The following is a 21,145-nucleotide window of genomic DNA, read 5'->3' on the forward strand; positions in this document are numbered from 1 at the left end:
AAAGAGAAATGTACTAATAACTTTACTCTTTGGTTATACTTTCCTTTTGGGTGTTTAAGACCATACAGTTGGCCCAAATAAATCAATTATATTTACACTTAATGTCGATTGAGTCTTTTTTTTTTTTTTTTTAAAGATGAGGTCCTCTCCAGGCTGACCTTGAACACTAAGTAGACCATGCTGACCTCAAACTCAGACTCTCCTGCCTTAGCTTCTCAAGGGCTAGGATTGTAGGTATGCACCACCACACCCTGAGGCGTATTCTTAAGTACTTTGAATGTACTTTTATGATATGTATAGACTTCTCTATACATATACAATGTATGCTTAATGTGCAATTATGAGTGTATGACTTTAAACATGTTTTTCAATATTATTTTTATTTTATGCGTATGAGTGTATTGCCTGCATGTTGTGCAGTGCCAAGGAGGTCAGAAGAGGGCTTCGTATTCCCCTGGAACTGGAGTTAAGGATGGTTTGTAGCTGCCATGTGGGTGCTGGGAATCAAACCTGGGTCCTCTGCAAGAGCAGTAACTGCTCTCAACCACTGAGCCATCTCTCCAGCCCCAACTTTAAACATTTTTAAACAGAAGTGGAATGATGCTATAAGGATTGTTTCTTGACTTTTTTTTTTTTTTTTTGGTCTTTTTGAGACAGTGTCTCTCTGTAGCCCCAGCTGTCCTGGAACTCACTATGTAGACCAGGCTGGCCTCGAACTCACAAGAGATCCACCTGCCTCTGCCTCCTGAGTGCTGGGATTAAAGGCGTGTGCCACCATGCTGTTTCTTGACTTTTTTAAGGTTTGTTTATCTATCTATTTATTTATTTATTTATTTATTTATTTATTGAGATAGGGTTTCCCAGTAGCCCCAGCTGGCCTGGAACTCACTGTGTAGACCAGGCTGGCCTTGAACTCACAGAGATCTGCCTACTTCTGCACTCTTAAGTGCTGGGATTAAAAGAATGTGCCACCCACCATGTTTGGCTAAGGTTTATTTTATTTTTATTTACATGTATGTGTGTGTTTCCATGTATATATGAGTATGTGTGTGTGTGTGCACATGGAGGCCAAAAGAGGGCATTGGATACCCTAGAGCTGGAGCCACAGGCAGTTGTGAGCTGCCTGAGTAAATGCTGGGAACCAGACTTGGGTCCTCTGCAAGATAGTAAGTGCTTTTAACCACTGAGTCATTTCTCAGCCATGTTCTTGACTCATCTATATAAGCATTGCTACATAAAAATGAAACCTCAGATTTGCTGTACTTATTTTACTGACTATGGACTAAGAGAATGGAACTTTCAATTACTTTATGCTGCCTTTTGTTTTAAAATTTTCTTTTAAATTTTAAATTAAATTATTTTCTGTGTATGAGTGTGGGTATATGCATGCCATAGCATCCATGTGGAGGTCAAAGACAACTTGTGGAAATCAGTTCTTTCCTTCTACCATGTAGGTCCTGGGGCTCCATCTCAGGTAGTCAATATTGGTGACAATCACCTTTACCCAGTGATCCATCTCGCCAGCCCTGCTCTAAAATTTTTTAATGAAAAAAATTTAGTGTGCTTGCATGATGCATATACATGTGAGTATGAGTACACGTGTATATGAAGGTCTAAGGAAAACTTTTTGGAGTTGGTTCTCTCCTTCCATCTCTGGTTCAGGGATCAAACTCAGGTCATCAGTCTTGTGTAGCAAGTGCATCATTTGCTTGTCAGCCTTCTTGCCAGCCTGTGTGCTATCGTCTTTTACCCTGACATTTAGTTATCGCAGACCCATCCTTTGATTGGTTATTGGCCATAAACTAGCAATCTGACATGGCATGGTAATGCATACCTATAATCCCAGCACTTGGGAGACAGTGGCAGGAGGATTTCAAGTTTAAGGGCAGCCTGGGATACATAGCAAGACTTTGTCATTAAAAACCAATCAAAAGGGGCTGGAAAGATGGCTCAGCGGTTAAGAGCACTGACTGCTCTTGCAGAGGACCCGGGTTCAATTCCCAGCACCCACATGGCGGCTACAAACTGTCCTTAACTCCAGTTCCAGGGGACTCCAAAGCCCTCTTCTGAACTCCATGGCATTGCTCAACACAGGTGCACTCACATACACGCAAGCAATACATTCATACACAAAATAAAAATAATAAAATATTTTTTAAAAATTAAAAAAAAAACAACAAAAAAACGCACTTAGCAATCTGGCTTTATGCTCAGCAATCTGTTGGAAACAGAGTCCCATGTCAATGAATGTATTTCACCAGCATCTTCAAACATGAAAATGATGGTAGACTTACATATATTTATAAGAAATAATGAGATTCCTTATACATTTTTTTCTACTTTCCCCAAGAGTAACAGTTTGCAGAACTGTAATCCAGTTGTATGATATATATGTGTGAGTGTGAGCACATGGGTATATGAAGGTTTGAGGAAATCTTTTGGGAGTTGGTTCTCTGTACCACAGTATAGCCCAGAATACGTGTTTCTGTACTCCAGACTCTCTGGAGGTGAACTACCCTTTTATGACCATGCCCTGCTGTATACCCCCAGCTTTATTTGTAATGACTGTAGCACCCCTGTCACATGGGTGTTCCACAGCTCATTCACCAACACCTGCTGTTGGATGTTTGTACTGTTCACAGCTTTTTTGCTCTTGCAAATAGGGGGCATCTTTCTAGCTAAGTCTCTGTCAGTCCACCTGCCTGCACACACCTGGCCTTCAGGCTGGACTTACTTCTTCCCCTGAGCCAAGGCTCTTGGTACTTGTTACTGGGGAGTTACTGGGGCAGTCCATACCAGTATCTGACAGTGAGTGAGTATTCCAGGAATGGCAGTGAATGCTGATGTGACTAGTAGAAGGAGAAAAGGAGAAAGCAGAAGAGATGGGAGTGGAGTGTGGCATGGTGGCAGTTGGAGCAAGCCATACCCACTGAATGCTTCCCCTCTGTCCTTATTTGCTCCCCATCGGCAACCCAAACCCAGGCACAACATCTACTAGGAACCCACTCCTCCTCATCTGTGCCAAGTGGGCTTTGCTTATTAAAAAGTTTTCTCCCAAGATTGCCATCCTAACCTCAAAAATAAATGTAGTTTGTTCTTCCCTGACTCTGACCAGCCAAGAGGAGCCAGAGGAGCCGCTGGGGCTCCCTCTGCCAGGACCTTGAGAGTCCATAGCCAAATTCTCCATCAGTCTTCCTGCTGATGTAGCAAGCCAGAGCTGCCAAGCATTAGGAAAGGCGATCTAGAGACAAAGGCTGTTCATCTGATGCTTCTGCCTCCAGCCATCCTGCGGTTTGGGCCTCCAGACCAGGCAAAAAGCCCCATTCTTGCTCTTGGGATTTTTGGTTTCCTTTCGAAATTTACAGCATCTTGTGCAAGAACCGGTGTGTTCCAGCTGCCAAGTAGAGCAGCAAGCCTGTCAGGCTCTGTAATGTCACACTTGGAATGTACAGCCAGCTAAGGGGCTACTCAGAGGGGATTGATTCATTAGTGTATTTTATAAACCCCTACTCAGATTGTGCCTCCCTCCCTGTGTTACTAGTCCATCACCTCAACTTGCACTGCATTTTAATGTTCTGTCATGAGGCAGTCATCATGGTGGGAAGTCTTGCATTTCGGGAAAAGCACTGGGTTTGGGTCCCAACTCTGCCATCTGATCCAGTTGCATCCTGAGCACTTTGGATCATTCTTTCAGACCTCACTTATTTTCTGTGAAATGGGATTAATTATTTTTTGAGACAGGATCTTGCCATGTTGCCCAGGCTGGTCTTGAACTCCAAGACTGAAGTGATCTTCGCACTTTCTTCCTCCCAAGTAGCCGAGAGTACAGGCTGCTCCACTGTGCCAGCTTAAAGTGGGTTTAATTATGCCCATTTTCAGGTTTCGCCTGTCTTAATTCCTGTTCTTATTACACACAGTCATAAATAGCAAAAGCCACAAAACAGAACTAACGTGGACCTGAAGGTATGAAGAGTCTAGAAACAGAAGCTCATTGTGGGGGTGGAGCTGGTGGAGTTTAAGAAAACTTCCAGGAGATGATGAAACCAGAGCCCAGAGAGGTCTGGAGTGTCTGGCAAGCATTCCAGCCTTCTGTCACTTACCTGTCACTTTCAAAGTACCTCTCTCATTTGCCCACAGTAACCTGAGCTGGACATGGTGTCTAAACAGAAGATAGCTTTACTCAGATTCACCCAGAGGGCACCTGGCTAGGATGTGACTGAGCCAGGCCTGGGTTCTAGCTCACCCACTCCCGGCCTATGTTCAGCTGTCTCCCAAAAGTGAGGGGGAAGTGAATGGTGTGGCACCATAGGAAAGACAAATCCTTGGGAACAGTCATATCTTGCTGTCAGAGGGGAGACTGGCTTGAAAGGAAAAAGGTTTCCTTCAATTCTAAAGCTTAAAAAATGGGACCGGAAATGTCAAAGATAAAGGCCTCAAATGAAAACAACACTTTCAACTCCACATTTGGAAACCATTAGTAAAGAGGTACTGGCTGATTGATCTTCACCGCCTGAGAATCCAGAAGGAAGACGCAGGTCCCTGAAGCAGATTGATGGGCCTCAAATCAAGACAGGGTCTTTCATTGTTAAAGATCCTCACACCTAGGCCAGTTTTGCTCTGATGTGTGCTCATGCATGCCCATACACATGTGCAGCTACACATACAGGACCAGGAGTCAGATCACCTCTTGCTTTAGCCTCACATTTTTTCATTTGCCAGGTCTGTGTCCTCAGACAAGTCAGGTATCCTCCCCAAGTCTCAGTCTCCTGGGCTATTATCAGAGGTATTAACACCTCCATACACAAGGCTGTTGGAGGTTCTTCATAGCCTTAGAAAAAGAATCATTAGGGAATACTCTTTGGCAGCTCCATCTTTAGAGGAGAGTTGGTCCTTAGTACCAGAGACCTCAAAGACTTGTCTTTAGAGCCTCCTTGGTTTTTAGGAGCAAATTCTATATCCATACCTTTTTCAGGCTCAATTCCTCCAAGAACAGAGGCCATTCCAGACATCTCCGTCCTAGTAGTGCAAGTTACTTCTCTAGACTAGGATAGAAGGCCTGCTGGGGGTAAGAACAACCCTGAGGCTACTACAGCAAATTGCTAGGTCTCACCCCAGAGACAGGCCTGGAATTAGAGCTCAGCTCAAGATCTGCACAGAGGGCCATAACAGCTCAGACTCCTCTCCTTGGGGTATGAGGAGAAGGCATGGAAGTTTCCAGGGGGGACCTGGTAACAGGCCCTTGAAAGCTAAGTAGGCATTTCCCTTAGGGAAGGGAGGGGCAGAGCCTTACCAGACAGGATGACATCTTACAGTTAGGCAGACCTGGGGAATGGGTAGGTAGAGGACAGCAGGAAGTGTGTTCTGGAAACACTGGCTCTACAGTGAGGGGGTGGCAGGAAGGAGGTACACAGGTGTGCCTGGGAGAAACTGTAAAGGGGGCTGAGTGACAGCTGACAGCTGGAGTGGTGGGCCTTGTGTGGTGGGCCTTGTGGTGTATTACACACATCTGGAGGCATGCCTGGTTGGAATCCAGCTCTTTCCACTGCTCTGAACAGAATCTTCTTTCTCTTTTTGATATATTTAAATACTGCAGTCTGCTCCAATGTACCAGTACCTGGATAGGAAAATGTTCAAAGAAGCCTACCAGATTGCTTGCCTGGGCGTGACAGACACTGATTGGCGTGAGCTGGCCATGGAAGCGCTAGAAGGATTAGAGTTTGAAACTGCAAAGAAGGTAGGCATCTAGTCAGCATGAGCCACAATTTGGTCTTTGGCGGATTTCTTGAGGCAGAAGGGATCCAGGTGACACTGAAGGGCAGAAGCCTACTTTTTAATAAGTTCAGAGTCAGACTGCCTTGAGTTCTGCTCTCAGGCACTCCTTCACAGTGGGCCTTCACAGACTTCCCAAGGTTGTTTCTCTGGAAGATTTTGGCAGACTAGGCCCTGTCCCCACAAATTTGGGAAGATCTAAGCAGATAATGCCAGTAAAGCATCTGGTGGATTCTGACTGTCAGTCTTATTAGCTATTATTTATGTAAAGAACCTAGATAAAAGCCTACACATGATGGGGCTGGAGAGATGGCTCAGTGGTTAAGAACACCGAATGTTCTTGCAGAAGACCCGAGTTCAAATCCCAGCACCCACATGGCAACTAACAACTGTCTGCAACTCCAGTTTTAGGGGATCCAACACCCTCTTCTGACCTCCGCAGGCATTGCATGACATAGGTGCACTTCCATACATGCAGGCAATACACACATACATATAAAATAAAAATAATAAGCCAGGCATGGTGGCACATGCCTTAAATAAATAAATAAATAAATATTTTTTAAAAAAAGCTTTCACATGACAGGCATTCAGTAAACAAGCAGCTCTTGGGCTGGGTATGAGCACCAGCTATTTATCACACTACAGTTGTTTGTAACTGGCTTAGTATGTCAGAAGAGGTGGCTGAGCTCTTTATTCCAAAGGCATGTGGTCTGGTCCCACACCCTCAAGGCATGATTCATGGACTTTCATTGTATCATTTCCTGGTTTAGTCAGTTAAAGCTAAAGAAATGGCTTTCTGAAAGCATTTGACCCTTTCTGTACATACAAAAAAAGCTCTGGTGTGTTTGGGAGTAGGTTTTTGTCTGATACCTTGAGGAAGGGGAAGGACCGGCTTACAGGCTTTGTCCCCCCACCCCCCTCCTTTTTCCCTCATTCTCTCCCACTGCCAAGTAGAGAATCTCCTTTTGCCCATGCTTCTGGGCTGGTGTTAAAGGACCTGCAGATATAAGTGATGCCCACCTCCTGTTACAGTTAAGACTGCTAGGCATGAAGAGAGTAACTAGACCAGAGCTCAGTTTAGAGCCAGCTCTGCACTGGGACCCCTTCAACCTCTTCTCTCAGCCTGGCCCCCCTTCGTCTAAAGTGGGGGGAGTGTGGGAATGGAAAGTGCCCTTCCTGAATTTCACAGAGTCTTGAGGCCACCCCAGGCCTGGTAAAAGGGAGTTTAGGAGTGACTGTGCAAATGCTAATAACTCTATCACAAGGGTCTGAGGGCACAGCTCAGTGGTAGAGCACTGGCTAGCATGCACAAGGCTGTGGTTCATCCATAGCACACAAAGGAAAATGAGCCCTGCCTAATAATTATCTCCATTGTATATTTAGACCAATAAGTGTTGGCAAAGTATTAGGTGAGGGCTTTAGGAATTCAGGGGAGAGGCTCTGTATGGTGATGCACACCTTTAATCCTAGCACTCAGGAGGCAGATGTAACCTGGTCTACATGGTGAGTTCCAGGCCAGTTGGAACTACAGGGAGACACTATTCTCAAAAAGACCAGGAAAAAAAAGAATTCAGGGGAGAAAGGCAGCTTCTCCTAGAGAAGCTTCCTTCCCTAGCCCCACCCAGAAGTGCCAGGATGGTGAAGAGTAACAATGGATTCCTAGCATGTACTGTGTTTTTTTTAATCTGGAAACCCATCTTCCCTCTAGGTTTTTACCTCTTTTCATCAAGAACCAAGTAGCCAGCTTGTTAGTATCGCCCTGTACTGCCTAGTGCACCATCTTAGTCTACTGCTGAGCAAATGTTTGAAGAGAAGGAAATGAAACTGGGCTATAACCCTCCCGTCCATTTCATACCTCACCCTGTACCCCAGAATACTCTCTGAGAATAATCATGATATATTAAGGCACTGGGTTCTTTATTAGAACAGTGTTTCTTTAGTTATTTTAATTGAAAAATAGAAATCGTGTATATATTTCTTATGGGCAACATGTTATTTAGGAAATCTTCAAAATTTCACCATAGACCACTGCAAATATTTAATTCCAAACCTGAATCACTGGCTTTTCTCCCCATGCCGGTCCTGGCCTAGAGGGACATCCCCACTAGATGGCACTGGTGAAGCTTCTCAGTGCTGCCAGCCGCAGTTGCTTCCCTGCCCCGCCACTTCCCTCTGTGGAGGTTATTCACAGTCTTGTGACTGACCACTCCAACCAGCAACCTGACTGCAGGATATCAGGGCCGAAGGAAGTTGGGGGCAGATTTCTCAGGGATTTCTCAAATCCAAGAATCTAGCACCCAAACCCAGAAATACCCCTGGAGAGGGCATCGCTTGCTTTCCTCTCCACAAAGAAAGCACTGGAGCCTAGAAGCAGTGAGGAAGTAGGCTCAAGGTCCCATCTGGAAGCCTCAGAGCTGGGCTGAGACCTAAGTCTCCTTTCCCCACTCTGCCTTATGCCAGGGAACTGAGTCTGTTGATTCTGTTTCGGGAAACCCGGGTCTGGAAGGCAGTTTGTAAGACCTTTGGCACCATCCCTCAGGCCCTTTGCTCACATGCTGCCTGCTTTATTCATTCTTACTAATTCTTCAAGAAAATCCACATACTGAACACTGTGGAATGTGCCTGTCACCCTGGCTTCTCAGGAAACTGAGGTAGGAGGATCCCTCAAGCCCAAGAATTCAAAGTCTGCCTAGGTAACATAGTCCTTGCTTCAAAAAGAAAGAAAAACAAAGAACGGAAGGAAGGAAGCCAGGCACTTGCTTCCTTAGCCAGTACTTTGCCTAATCCTGCTGTCTGCTACTGCATATGCTCAGACAAGGAGTGTGTCTTCCCTAGGGGAAGACATGCTTGTGGAGCTCTCGGCTCAGGGAGATTTAGCTCTCTGTTTAATCTGCCTAGCTCCTTTTTTTTCCACTGTGGGCCCCTGAACTGGGGAAGGGGACAGAGACCAAGTAGAATTCCTTTCTGGGTCCCCAGCCTCTGATAGGATGCTGGCCCTGCAGGGTAAAAGATTGAAGTCACACTGTAGTCATCTGTGAGGCATCCGGAGGTAAATGACTTGTCATTTCCCCCAGTCCTTCTAGGAGGAAGGGTACCATGCAGCTACCTAGAGGCCTCTGGTGACCAGGGCTGCTGCATTTTAAGGGCTCTGTAGCTGCTGTTCTGGGCACATATCAGTTTGTTTGAAATGGACAGTAGAGAAAGCACAACTGGGTAGAAATGTTGCCAGCAGAGTGCATGAAGGTCAATTCCCCTAAGCCCCTTGCAGAACATGAAAGCAGCAAAAGAGAGTTCACTGGCACCAGTTTGTCTGACCCTCAGAACCTTCTAGAAACATGTGCATTAAAGACTCTAGTTCTGCTGGGAGTCCAACTAGGGGAGGCATGCTCAGGATTTATGTGGCAGTTGGGCATCTAGAGACAAGGTGATGTGTTCCCGCCTGTCCTCCTTTGGAAACCATCCTTCCTTCCTCACCTTACCCCTCCTCTCCTTCTATGTTCCATGTGTGCATAGCACCATCAGGTCAGGAGAGCTGTCTGCTGCTTCCATCCAAGTCATCAAGACGTGTTTCACCTACTCTGCAGAGGCTGCTGACTCAGGTCAGCCCAGCCTACTTGCCTCTTATGAGCAGAGTGTCTTACAAGGGACTCAATTGCAGACTGCAGGATCAGAGTTTTGTTTTACCTAATCCCAAAATGATTGCTACACCTAGGGCTTCTTTGCCATTCTTTGTGAGGGTTAATCCTTGGGATGAAGCTGCACACTTGCTGGGTAGCACACTTTCCAAGCATACAGTGATGAATCAGACTTGCCTTCCCTGCTTGCTGGTTCTGTTTCTAGAGCTTGATGTGCCTCCCACCCCCACAAGCCTGTGGAAAGCAAGAAGGCAGCTGATTGTGTTCTCTATTTCCTCCCCATAGGCGTTCACCAGAGTCCAGGACCTGCGATACCTAGAGCTGATCAGCAGCATCGAGGTAATGGATGAAGCTGTCTTCCTTGTCAGAACATAGCAGGCAGTGGCCCTGAGGACATAGGCGCACAGGCCTTGGTGCCTGCTCTGGAGGGGTGGAGTGGTCACACACAGAGATAGCACCATGAGTTGGTCACTTGGTAGGCTAAGTGAGGAAGGAGGCCTCTGATCTCTCCTGGCTTTGGTTTCTTGTTTGTGAGATGGCATCGGTCTTTCACTGGGACTGCCGGGAGGCAGAGATAGGCTCTGAGAGCCTGGTATCACTGGGCTGGCGGCTAGCTGGTTACCATCCTCCTAGAGTCCAGTCATCTGCCAGTGAAGGAGGCATTTCCCAGATGCACCTGGGCTGCCCCAAGAGCTACCAGGCACCCACTTCTGCCTGAGAACATTGGCCTTATCCTCCAAACCCAGAAGGCCTGTGGTCGCTAAGGGATCTGTTTCTTACTGCACTGTTTGTTTCTGGGTGATGGGAGACACTATTTTTAAGTTCTGTGTATCACAGTGCTGTCTGTCTGTAAAAAGGCATACATTTTTTTTTCTCCTGAACAGATTTATTGTGAGGCTAAGGGAATGTGAGACACATTTGAGTTCCCAGATGGAAGCAGTGAAGAAATCAGCAAATGTCTTGTCCTTCTAATTCAGTTCAGCAGAGTAAACACCTGTTGTGGGCACAGCCTAATGTAGGGCCTAGCCTGGTGTAGAGCACAGCTTTGTACAGGGCTTAGGGGGCAGAGCTGAGATGAGGGGAGGCCCATCAGTATGGTAGCTACCGATTGTCCAGTCTTTTCCATGTGTACCAAAGTAGGATCCGTATGTACACAGTCTTTACTATAATGAGGCGGGTACTGCTTCAGGGGAGAAAAACTGAAATTTAGAGAGAGGATGTGTCATACCTCCAAGGGGCTATGGTCAGAAATTCAGCTGAAATTCAAAGCCATTTCCCCTTTTTCCCCAAGCTTTACTACCTCTTCCCTGTGAACCCTCCCTGTCCTCCATCTCCCCCAGCAGGTCATAGGTCATCTATATCCCTAGAGGCTTACCCACCTGTGTGGGAAAGGGGCGGTTGGGTGCCATCTCCCTGTGCTTCTAGTTCTGCCAATCTCAAGTATGGTGCTCCATGTTCCCTTCTTCATCCAAAGCTACAGAACACTAGTTTTCTTTGTACAAAAGTAACTAGCCTCTGTGAGTGCCAACCCTTGTCATTTGTCATGTCTTAGTCCAGAATATCTGCCTCTGCTAGTGATCTGTGAGGTGAGAAGTCAGTCATACATGTAGAATTGTCTCTGGAGAAAAGCAGAGTGCCCGCCAATGATCCCAGAAACTGCTCTGAGGGCTTGAACCTAGGAGCTATGTTTCTTGGTGGATTCCTGTTGGATAGATGAGATGGTCACATACTGGTAGCAGAGAAAGAATCCATCCATGTTGACACATTCCTGATGAACACAGTGCTCTTCTGTGGAATAGAGTAGGGAAAGCCCATGAGCTACACCTACTGAAACCTGTCTCACTGCAATATTTTAATTCACTTCCAAGTGTTAGAAGTCAGCTATTTGGTTGATTAGCCTGAACTGTGTGAAAGGTTTTTTTTTTGTTTTGTTTTTTTTGTTTTTTTTTTTTTTAATGATTATTATTTCTGTCACTGGGGAGGCATCTTCTCTCCAGCTGTTAAAACTTTCACCAGCTTGTCTAGGAGTTTGATTCCGTGTCTCATCTTCCTCCAGTATGATACACTTGATAGAAAACAAGTAAAAGGCAACTGCTGGGGATGAGGACTGGGTGCTAGCAACTGTTTACAAATACTTGAGCTGTAGACTGATGAATGTTCCCCAACATGAGAGGAGGAAACGTGCAGTGCTTTTCAACACTGTGAAGTGTACATGTACTTACATGTATACACCTACATGTGCACACATATGTTCTGTTAGGGACCATCTTTTGCTTCAGATGGCAGAATTCTGGGATACAGAATTCTGACCTTGACCTATGCCTTGTCTTGCATCTTAGCTTCCTTCGCTGTAATACTTCATGTTCCTGGTGTCACTGAGAGCAGTGGAGGCTTTGTGGTGTGACGTGAACATTAGCACATTGTGTCTTTCCTCTTAGAAAGAGGAGCATAGTCATATTTGTGATTCTTTTTCCTCTCTAAACTTTCCTCTTGTCGTTTATCACTGTGGGTCACAGCTCTGCCACCCACTCCTGGGGCTTTGGGAGATCTTGGGAACTCAAGGATTAGCCATGGCTCAATGGTGCACACTATCCAAGCTGTGCTGTGGTTGGAGGAACATACAGGAAAGCAGCCCTGAGGCATTTCCACTGAACAAACAAAGGTTTACCTCTTTGATCTTCAGTGGTCTGGAAAAAGTCTGCTTTTGTTGTCCAGTGTTCCCAACAGAATCATAGGTGAGACACAGCAGCCCAGGAGCCAAGCATGGGCTCTGGTAGGAAGGCCCAGGCTCTCAGCTCGAAATAGCAGCAGCTAGCCTTTGTACAGGCTGTTTCCTGCCCATGGCTCTGGAGGCCATTTCCCGTGCTTCTCATTTTTCCAGGAGAGGAAGAAGCGGGGAGAGACCAACAATGACCTGTTTCTGGCAGATGTGTTTTCCTACCAGGGGAAGTTCCACGAGGCTGCCAAATTGTACAAGAGGAGTGGGCACGAGAACCTCGCACTCAACATGTATACTGACCTCTGCATGTTCGAGTATGCCAAGGTAACCCATTGCATTCTGGGCCCAGCATGCCACCGGGATCCCATGGTTCTGACCTGCAGTGTCCAAGTCATGTATCCTAAGGGATGGGGCAGACAGAAAATAGGAATGGCCTCAGAAAGAGGGTGGGCAAATCAGTGAACATAGGGACCTTCAAGGCCACTGGCTGAAACTGACTGAAAGCTAATCCCGAAGACTGACATCAAAGATACAGAACATGGCAGTTCAGCTCTGTGGGCTGTGAGCATATCAGGTGCTGAGGGTTCAGGGCATCAGGGATATCGCCACAGATTTCCTCAGACCTTGGTCAGGAGCCACCAAGAATCAGTGTTCTCAGTCACAAGCTAGTCCTACCCACAAGGTAGGATCCTGTAGTGCCCTGGAGCCAGCATTCCCCAAGAGTCTGCTCTGAGCAGCCTGATAGTTCCTACCTCATTTAGTGTCAAGTGCCTCACAGCCTGGCAGGTGCAGTGACTTTCTTGTGATGGGTTATGCAGGAGTTTCCCCTTTTGCATTTGAGGGATGCTCCTTAAGGTTAGTCCTAGTAGCTCTAGACCTTTGAAGATACATGTAGGAGAGGAGCTTCCTGGACCTGAGGGCTCATATGAGAATGAGGTCCACTAAGAGGCCCAGCACAGTCCAGGCAGCAGGAGCTCAGCTTCCATCAAAAGAACCTTGGGTGTGTGGAGCATCAGGGTTCTTTCCAGAGGGGACTTTGTCTACCTGCTTTTCCCAATCATGCCAGAGAAGGCTCCTAGAACCATACAAAGTGAGTCATCAGCCTCAGCCATTGAATTAATTGCAATCATCTAGCTCATAAGTTCAAGATAGAAAGTTGTCCCCATTTTTTCCCACTTGTCTAGGCCTAACAATGGTTCCATTCTTGTACTTCCCCTGTCTGTTAGATCCTGGTGCTCCCTGTTTCAGAGCAAGAGTTAACTGCTCATCCCACACTGGGACTAGCACCTTGGGCCCTATCTTCTGCTTCCCTTCTTCATGCCTCAGATTGAGCCTTCAGCTCCCTCTGCCATTTCACCTTCCTTACCCTCTGCCACGCTCCCATCATCACACATGCAGGGTTTCATGAAATGCTCACAGTGAGCACACTGAAACCAGTGCATCTCTGCTCTCGGATAATGACATTTTTGCTGGGGACAAAGCCTTTTAAAAGGGACAAATCCCAGAGGTAGAATTTAGGCATTACAAATAGTGGGACTGTTGTCCTTCCTGGAGTCTCTGACTCCAAAAGTAGGCTGCCATCCTGTGATTGAAAATACCTCCTTGGCATTCAGAGTGCACTGTGAATGTGAGTCCTTCCCAGGAGCCATGGGGTAAAGGTTCCTCAAGTAGCTGAGCCTCCATTTCCCCCTCAGAGCCCAGCAGAGCTACAGCTTAGTGTAGTTCTGAGAATTACACGGAATAATGTATAAAACCCTAACAAACACTGAGCTATAGAAAGATGAGGAATGTGGGGCTGGAGAGATGGCTCAGCGGTTAAGAACACTGGTTGTTCTTGCAGAAGACCCGGGTTTGAATCCCAGCACCCACATGGCAGCTAACAACTGTCTGTAACTCCAGTTCCAGGGGATATGACATTCTCTTTTAACCTCCATAGGCATTGCACGACATGGGTGCACTAACCTACAGGCAGGCAATACACGCATACACATAAAATAAAAAAAACAAATAAAAAAAATTTTAAAGTTAAAAAAAAAGAAAGAAAGATGAGGAATGTGAAATAAAACACAAACCTATATCCAGGGATGCACCTCAGTGGTAGAATAAGTACCTAGCATGCATGAGACCTTCAGACCTCTCACTGGTAGTCAACGTCTGCCTCACACTCTGGGCTCCTCATGGTTCGCCTGTGCTTCCTACACCCATAGCCTCCCACCCAGCAATGCAGCCCATTTACACACTCCATCTGGTCTGGCTCTCCATGAAGGTAAATACTCTGGGGCTTGTTTTGGTTTTAATTTTTGATCACAGTTCCAAGTTGGTTGGTCTCATTTCAAGTCTCCCCTCCCTTGCCTGGTAGACTGCATTTGAGAAAATGTGTACACACATACACATTATGTTGGGGGTGGGGAGATACAGTGCTTATTAACATGGCATGTTTTTGTTTACTCGAAAATTGCTTCCCAAGATTCAATCTGGTTTTTGGAAAATTTTTAAATTACATTCCCACGTACAAATAAATTGTATGCTTTCCGGATAAGTGACATGTTTATATGGTGATAAAGGGAATTATAATGCTCTTAACTCTTATGTAGTATGCCCTTATCAAAATCACTGAGCATGAGAACTCTGTTTAGTCTCATTCATCACTCAGCACAGCCTCTTTCTGTCCACTTCAGGACAAAGTTTTTGCTGTAGTCCCCAGATAATGTGCAAATTAGCTTCATGGAACCAGAAAGCCTTTGAAAACCCACTTTGTTGAACCTTAAAGGAACCATTTAGACTCAGCTTGAATTAAGTTGCAGCCCCTGAGTTGGACTGCTGGGCTAGAGGTATGTGCCGTCTGTCAGGGACATTCCTACAAGCCAGTGAGCTACGTGCCCAGGTGGTCCTCTTGGGGAGATGTCCCACATTTGTAGCCCACTCTTCACTTCTGGCCTTTTTTCCCTCAGTCATCCCACTGAGCACTCAATTGCTGAAGTTCCTTTGAAGGACACTTCTGTGCTTTTCTAATGCCTGTCTTTGCTGCCGAGAACCGCATACAGCCAGCCAGGCAGGAAATAGCTTTGTGTGGCATGAAGAACTGATGCTATCATAGCTGCCAAGAGGAAAGTGTGTCTGTAATGGCCTCAGTCAGGTGTAGTCATGGCTCCCCATCCTCTTCTCCTTTGTGTGCTCCAGAGGACGGCCAGCTCAAGATGGCTCTATCTTTATTTGTGTACAGCATCATGATAAACGATGCCCTTCCTCCCCTTTCTGAAATATTTAGTTATCTTAGACTTACCTAATACATCGTTTTGGGGGCTAAATAATTACCCTGCAAGCAAATGGAAAAAGAAATGAGCTAATTGTTCAAGTGGGTTTTTAGCATACGTTGACTGCACTTTCCTCATAAATGAGTGTTAATCACGGGGAAAGGAGTGCTTTTTTTTATACTTTGTGAGATTGACACAGAGCACTCTTGGCAGGGTACATTCTCCTAAGACAAACCACTTCTCACTAGAATGCAGATCTGGGCTATATGCCTCCTAATTTCTCCTTCTAAAAGCCCCACCTTGAAAAAAAATAGCACTGATGCTCTGTGCTGGCAACCCTGTCCTGAAAAGAGGCTGAAGCTGTTTCTTGTGCATTCTGGGGTCAACCTAAGGAAGCTGGGCGTGGCCCTCAACCCCTGGCTTGGAAGGAACCCAGGCTCTGCAACTTACTCCCTAAGCCTCCAAGAAGAACTATGGGTCCCTCTTCTTTCATCTCAGCCACCTCTACCTTCCTGCTTCCCACCATGGATCAAGTTCCCACTCCTGCAGACCTGTCCTCAGGACAAAACCTCGTGCCACTCAGCTGAGAAGCAATGAATCGGAGAGGGTTTTGCCTGTTGCCTCTCATACACAGATCTTGGGGGCAAAGCCAATAGAATGATCTGAGTTCAGACCACAGAATGTTTCAGAAAACAGTTTGGTGGTGGCTAAGGGAGGGCACATTGAACGGAACCAACTAGAACTCTGTGCATCATTTTGGAAGTTTAGAAGATCATGCATTCATCCCGGAGCCTGGGGTGTTTGGTATTATCCTAGTATGTGAGTAGGGATTAGAAAGGGAATATTTGCAGTTGTGCAACCAGTCACATTTACATCAAATTGTATGGAAGGTCACAAAGTAACCTGGTCATGCCTCCACTTTGCAGTCTGGAAGGTGTTTAGAACAAGTGTGCATAGTGTGAAGGGGAGGAAACATGGATGACCACAGTCCTTGACATGTCCCCTGGGCCCCAGGAACACCCGTGGTTGACCCATAGACTCCCTTCCTGGACACCTGGGACTGCCCACACTCAGCACAGCTAGGCTCACAAGCATCCTGGTTGCCTACACAGCCAAGTGGAGCCCTTCCCTACTCTACTTTCAGGAGCTGACATAATGCTGGCACAGGAAGTCCTAATCTGGAGTGTCTTTGTTTGTTGTGCTTCCTCAGGATTTCCTTGGATCTGGAGACCCCAAAGAATCAAAGATGCTAATCACCAAGCAGGCTGACTGGGCTAGGAACATCAATGAACCCAGAGCCGCAGTGGAGATGTACATGTCAGCAGGAGAGCACACCAAGGCCATAGAGATCAGCGGCAACCATGGCTGGGTTGACATGTAGGTTTCAGCCCCTGCCCAAGAGCACTTGGCAGCCAGTCCTGTCACGTCAGCGCTGGGTTTGACTGACAAGGGGAAAAACAGCATTTCTGTAATTATCTGTACCAAACCTGAAAGCAACTGGGTTCTCTGGCAGACTTAGATTGAACAAGCCTGTACTGCCTTTGAGGATCATGGGAAAGGGTAGCAAGGACCAAGGAGACACACCTAGATGTAGAGCCACCTTTGGTGTATATGCAGTACACCCTAGGCACTGCATTGACCTTATGGGCCTCTAATTCTCCCTGCTCCTCCAGGTTAGTTTATGAAATTAGAAAATGAAAGAATCAAGATAAGGAACACATGTATCCTCAAAGGCCAAGCATGCGGGGAGCTGTGGGCCTGAGCTTCAGACTCTGATTTGGGTGGTTTCAATGCCCATGACACAGAGGATGAGAGAAATGAACAAGAAAAGCTCTCATCTATCCAGGGAGGGAAAACAGCCCAGGAGGAACTGTGACCTCTTCTCTTAGAAATCTTTCCATGAAGTGACCCTTTGAATGTTCAGGTAGAGATGATTAGGAGGAGTGCAGGCAGGAGGTGCAGCATGGACTGTGGGGGATTCAGAGCCCCAGGGGAGAATGGAGATCTGGAACAGAGGGAGTGGAGGTCAGGTACATGATAGAGAGTGAAGGAAGAGCAGGTCAGGGGTGCAGCTGTGTGGCCACATGATGGTTTCCTCTTGGGACTTGGTATACCAGACCCTCCAGGAGCCTGCCCAGTCAGGGACAGTGGGCTTCACTCTTAAACAGGGATATACCCATGCATACCACCCAGCTAGCAAAAGAAGACTGAGCAAAGGGCAACTGCAGTGAAGGAATCTGAGTGTTAAGGTCACTTGTTGTTCTGGAAGCAACTGTATGATTCACAGGCCGAAGCCTGTGGTCTAGCAAAGCCTTGGGGAGAAGAACAGGTTGGTTGAGCCCTTCCAAGTAGGTGGTGCATGGGCCTCTCACCAAGGGACCTTTATGGATAACCTACACCTTATCTAGGAATAGTGTCTTAAAAGATACAGGCTCAGATTGTGCCCTCAGATAGTCTCTCTACAAAAGGGGTGGTTGCAGATGCAAGCCAGACAGACTGAGGGCTCTCATTTTTCCCACTAGTTTTTCATATGTCACTTTCATTTGCAAGTGTTATGTATCAGGTTCCCCTGAGGACACTTAACTAGTTCAAGAAAGATATTAAGCATGTTCTGTCCCTTTTCCAGGTCTGACTGTAACAGGTGTCTCTCCCTCTCCCTCCCGCCCCCACCCCTGCCCCCAGACGTCGGGTTTGACGAGTGGGACTCTAAGGCTCTAGAGGGCTGCCTGCACCACCTTTTCCTAAAAACGTGTCCTTTTCTCTGCTGAGCAGTGTTATTTTTAGATGCCATTATTATTCTATGTGCAGATTGACAGGACTCCCTGAGCCTGCCTGTCTGAGATTCAAATCTGTTACAGCCTTTTCTTCCATTCTCACACAGAGCAGGCTGGGTAGAACACTTACCCTGAGAGAGCTGGTTTTACTCCAAACCCTGGGCTAGCCAGACCCCCAAAACACATTGCATCCTGCCCATGTCCCCACAAGTAGCAGGAGGACCAGTTACCATTGGCAAGATGTGGTGAGAGCCACTAGGCCCTGTCGTTAGCACCTTGGCCAAGAAGAGGCAGCCAGGACTTCCTGCCTTTCTCCTGGCCCAGGACAAGCCCTACACTTGCCTCTTCTTCCAGAATACCAGTTGCTGAGGCATTCTCACACCCCAGCCGCTGCTTTCCTGTGAGAATTCCTGACAGTGCTGGGATAAGCACTCTACTACTTCCTGCTGTAGAGTCCTGGGTGGGGTGCTTCACACTCTACCTAGACTTAAGTCTTCTCATCTGCAAAGTGGGAATGCTGGTACCCATTTCTTAGGGTGGGGAAGATGCCACCAGACCACATATGGGAAGAAGGTTCTTGGGACCATCCTGGTACCTGGTAGCATATCTCACTGGATCAGTAAGTAACTCATATGAGAAGCACATGAGGTACAGTGTCTTTACTCCTGGACCCTGGCATTGTTCCAGAGTGTGGTTCCATTCTCTCCATAACTGCCTTGTGGAACCCATCCCAGGGGCCACAGCACCGTGTTAGCATGGGACACAGCAGAATGAACAGGTGCAGAGCCTACCCTTGATAAAACAGAGGCCTCCCACTGCTTCCTCCATCAAGCCCTCACAGGGTGCCCTCCCTGCACTCCCTACCTCTCCAGGTTGATCGACATTGCTCGAAAGCTGGACAAGGCTGAGCGGGAGCCCCTGCTGATGTGCGCAGGCTACTTCAAGAAGCTGGACAGCCCTGGCTATGCTGCTGAGACCTACCTGAAGATTGGTGACTTGAAGTCCTTGGTGCAGCTGCACGTGGACACCAAGCGCTGGGATGAGGTGAGGGCGCACATTTGCTGGGTTGGGACCTTGCCTGAGCCATAGACCATAAGCAGGTGTGCACTGAACAGCTGGGGCTGAGAAGGAAAGGAGCTGCCCTCAGGATGGAAAGGCCATTGGCCTGGCAGTCAGAAGACTGCCCCAAAACCTCTGAACCAGAGAATCTTGACAGGCCTTGCCACTTTCCATTTGTTCTTTCCTTCATTCATTCAGAAAATTGTTATTGGCTTCCAGCTCTGGGCCAGCCCTAAGGCTGTGCATATCAACACAACAGCTCCTGTGCTACTGCTGTTCTGACCCACCTCTAACCAGCACCTCAGCTTCACATTCACCTCTGAAATAGAGACACTTCAGTGTGACATTTAGAACCTGCTGTGTGGCATTTTGGCAGAAAATGGCAACCATATTTCTCAGATACTGCCAGAGCTGTTTTAGGGGTGGCTGTTCCCTCCTTGTCTTTCTCTTCCAGTCTTCCCAGACTCTTGTGGTATGAGAGACCAATGAGGAGAATCAGCCAGGCAAGCCAGAGAGACTGAGGCTGACTGGGCAGCCATGGCAGCCCCTCAGTGCCTTTGCCCTGGAGACAGCACCACGCAGAGAGATTTTGAGGCATCCACCCACCATGGCAGTCTGTTATAAAGCCATAGCAGGGTACTCTCTGAGTCAGCCACACCCAACCTGACTCCTATCTCCTTTGAGTGACTACTTGGTGAGGTGACTATGTTGCTGACAAGAAAAGGCAGGCCAGGAGCAGAGGCATAATGACCCCTGGAGCTAAGTGTATCAGAGCCTGAGGCAGCCTCACTTAGAGCATCTTAGACCCTCCCCATACCTTGTTTGCTACTCTCCTGGCCTGGCAGGTGGTGTGGGGCTTTGATGAAGCAGCCATCGAGTCTCATGCAGCACTGTGTCCACAGCCATCTTTGACAGCTAGTAAGCAGTGATGATGATAATGTCAATCCTGTTTCTTTAGGTGTTGCCTGCAATTAAAAGAAATCTGTTTGCAGCGCTACAGGAGCCCACGCAAACCCTCAAAATAAAATGTTTCCGATTCTGTGCTGCTTCTGTGGTCCAGAAACAGACTGTGTTGTTATTGAATCCAGTCAGTTGCATATTGCTGTTAATTGCCTTTTGTTTTCAAAGAGCTGGTTTGTTTTTGTGTTGCTGGGAGGGGGTTGGGGGGGGCAGCACTCTCCCCCTCTGAGTTGTCAGGCTGGCAAAATATGACATCCTTAACAGATTCAGCTAAGTGCCATGTTTTCAGGCTGTGGGGGCTGCCTCATCAAGAATGTCTCTGTTCCTCACTCTAGGCCTTTGCTCTGGGTGAGAAGCACCCTGAGTTCAAGGATGACATCTACGTGCCCTATGCGCAGTGGCTAGCAGAGAATGACCGCTTTGAGGAAGCCCAGAAAGGTAGGGCACAGACTGCATGATGTAGAAGGGGTGGACAGAGCTGCTAAGACAGGCTGCAGGGAAGTACTTAGCCTTTCTTGCAGATCCTAGGATGGGTGGCTTCATCCTAGCATGTGACAAAAGACATTTTCTGGCAAAAGACATTAGAGCAAGAGCATGAGTCTTGGAGCCACGCCCCCTGGGTTCATTGCTCCCCTGTCCAGGACAGGTCCTAGCTCTTCCACAGCTCAGTGGTTACCTAGTAGAGTCTGTGGTCTAGCATGTTTGCCTCAGGATGCCCTTTGGTGCAGGTACTATTGTTATTAACATTTTGTGGATGAGAAAACTGAAGTTGTAGGAGGTAAAAGAATCTGCCTTTAGGGGGCTGGAGAAATGGCACAGTGGTTAAGAACACTGGTTGTTCTTGCAGAAGACCCGGGTTCAAATCCCAGCACCCACATGGCAGCTAACTCCAGTTCCAGGGTATCCAACAGGCTCTTCTGCCCTCTGCAGGCATTGCATGACACGGGTGCACTCACATACATGCAGGCAATA

General features: G+C 47.2%; 1 protein-coding gene across 3 annotated transcripts in view; it reads left to right on the top strand.

Annotated features, from left to right (window-relative positions):
* The window catches only part of Ift122 (intraflagellar transport 122), a 73,208-nt gene that overhangs the window by 41,729 nt on the left and 10,334 nt on the right, over positions 1 to 21,145 (top strand). For all 3 annotated transcript variants that reach the window (XM_008854919.3, XM_008854918.3, XM_008854917.3), the window contains 6 exons: positions 5,594 to 5,734; positions 9,693 to 9,746; positions 12,289 to 12,450; positions 16,591 to 16,757; positions 19,027 to 19,198; positions 20,509 to 20,611. In XM_008854919.3, coding sequence (XP_008853141.1) covers positions 5,594 to 5,734; positions 9,693 to 9,746; positions 12,289 to 12,450; positions 16,591 to 16,757; positions 19,027 to 19,198; positions 20,509 to 20,611 — 799 coding nt within the window. The remainder of the gene's footprint in view (positions 1 to 5,593; positions 5,735 to 9,692; positions 9,747 to 12,288; positions 12,451 to 16,590; positions 16,758 to 19,026; positions 19,199 to 20,508; positions 20,612 to 21,145) is intronic.

This window comes from Nannospalax galili, unplaced genomic scaffold (genome assembly GCF_000622305.1).
Source record: "Nannospalax galili isolate Female #2095 unplaced genomic scaffold, S.galili_v1.0 scaffold406, whole genome shotgun sequence".
Taxonomy (NCBI): domain Eukaryota; kingdom Metazoa; phylum Chordata; class Mammalia; order Rodentia; family Spalacidae; genus Nannospalax; species Nannospalax galili.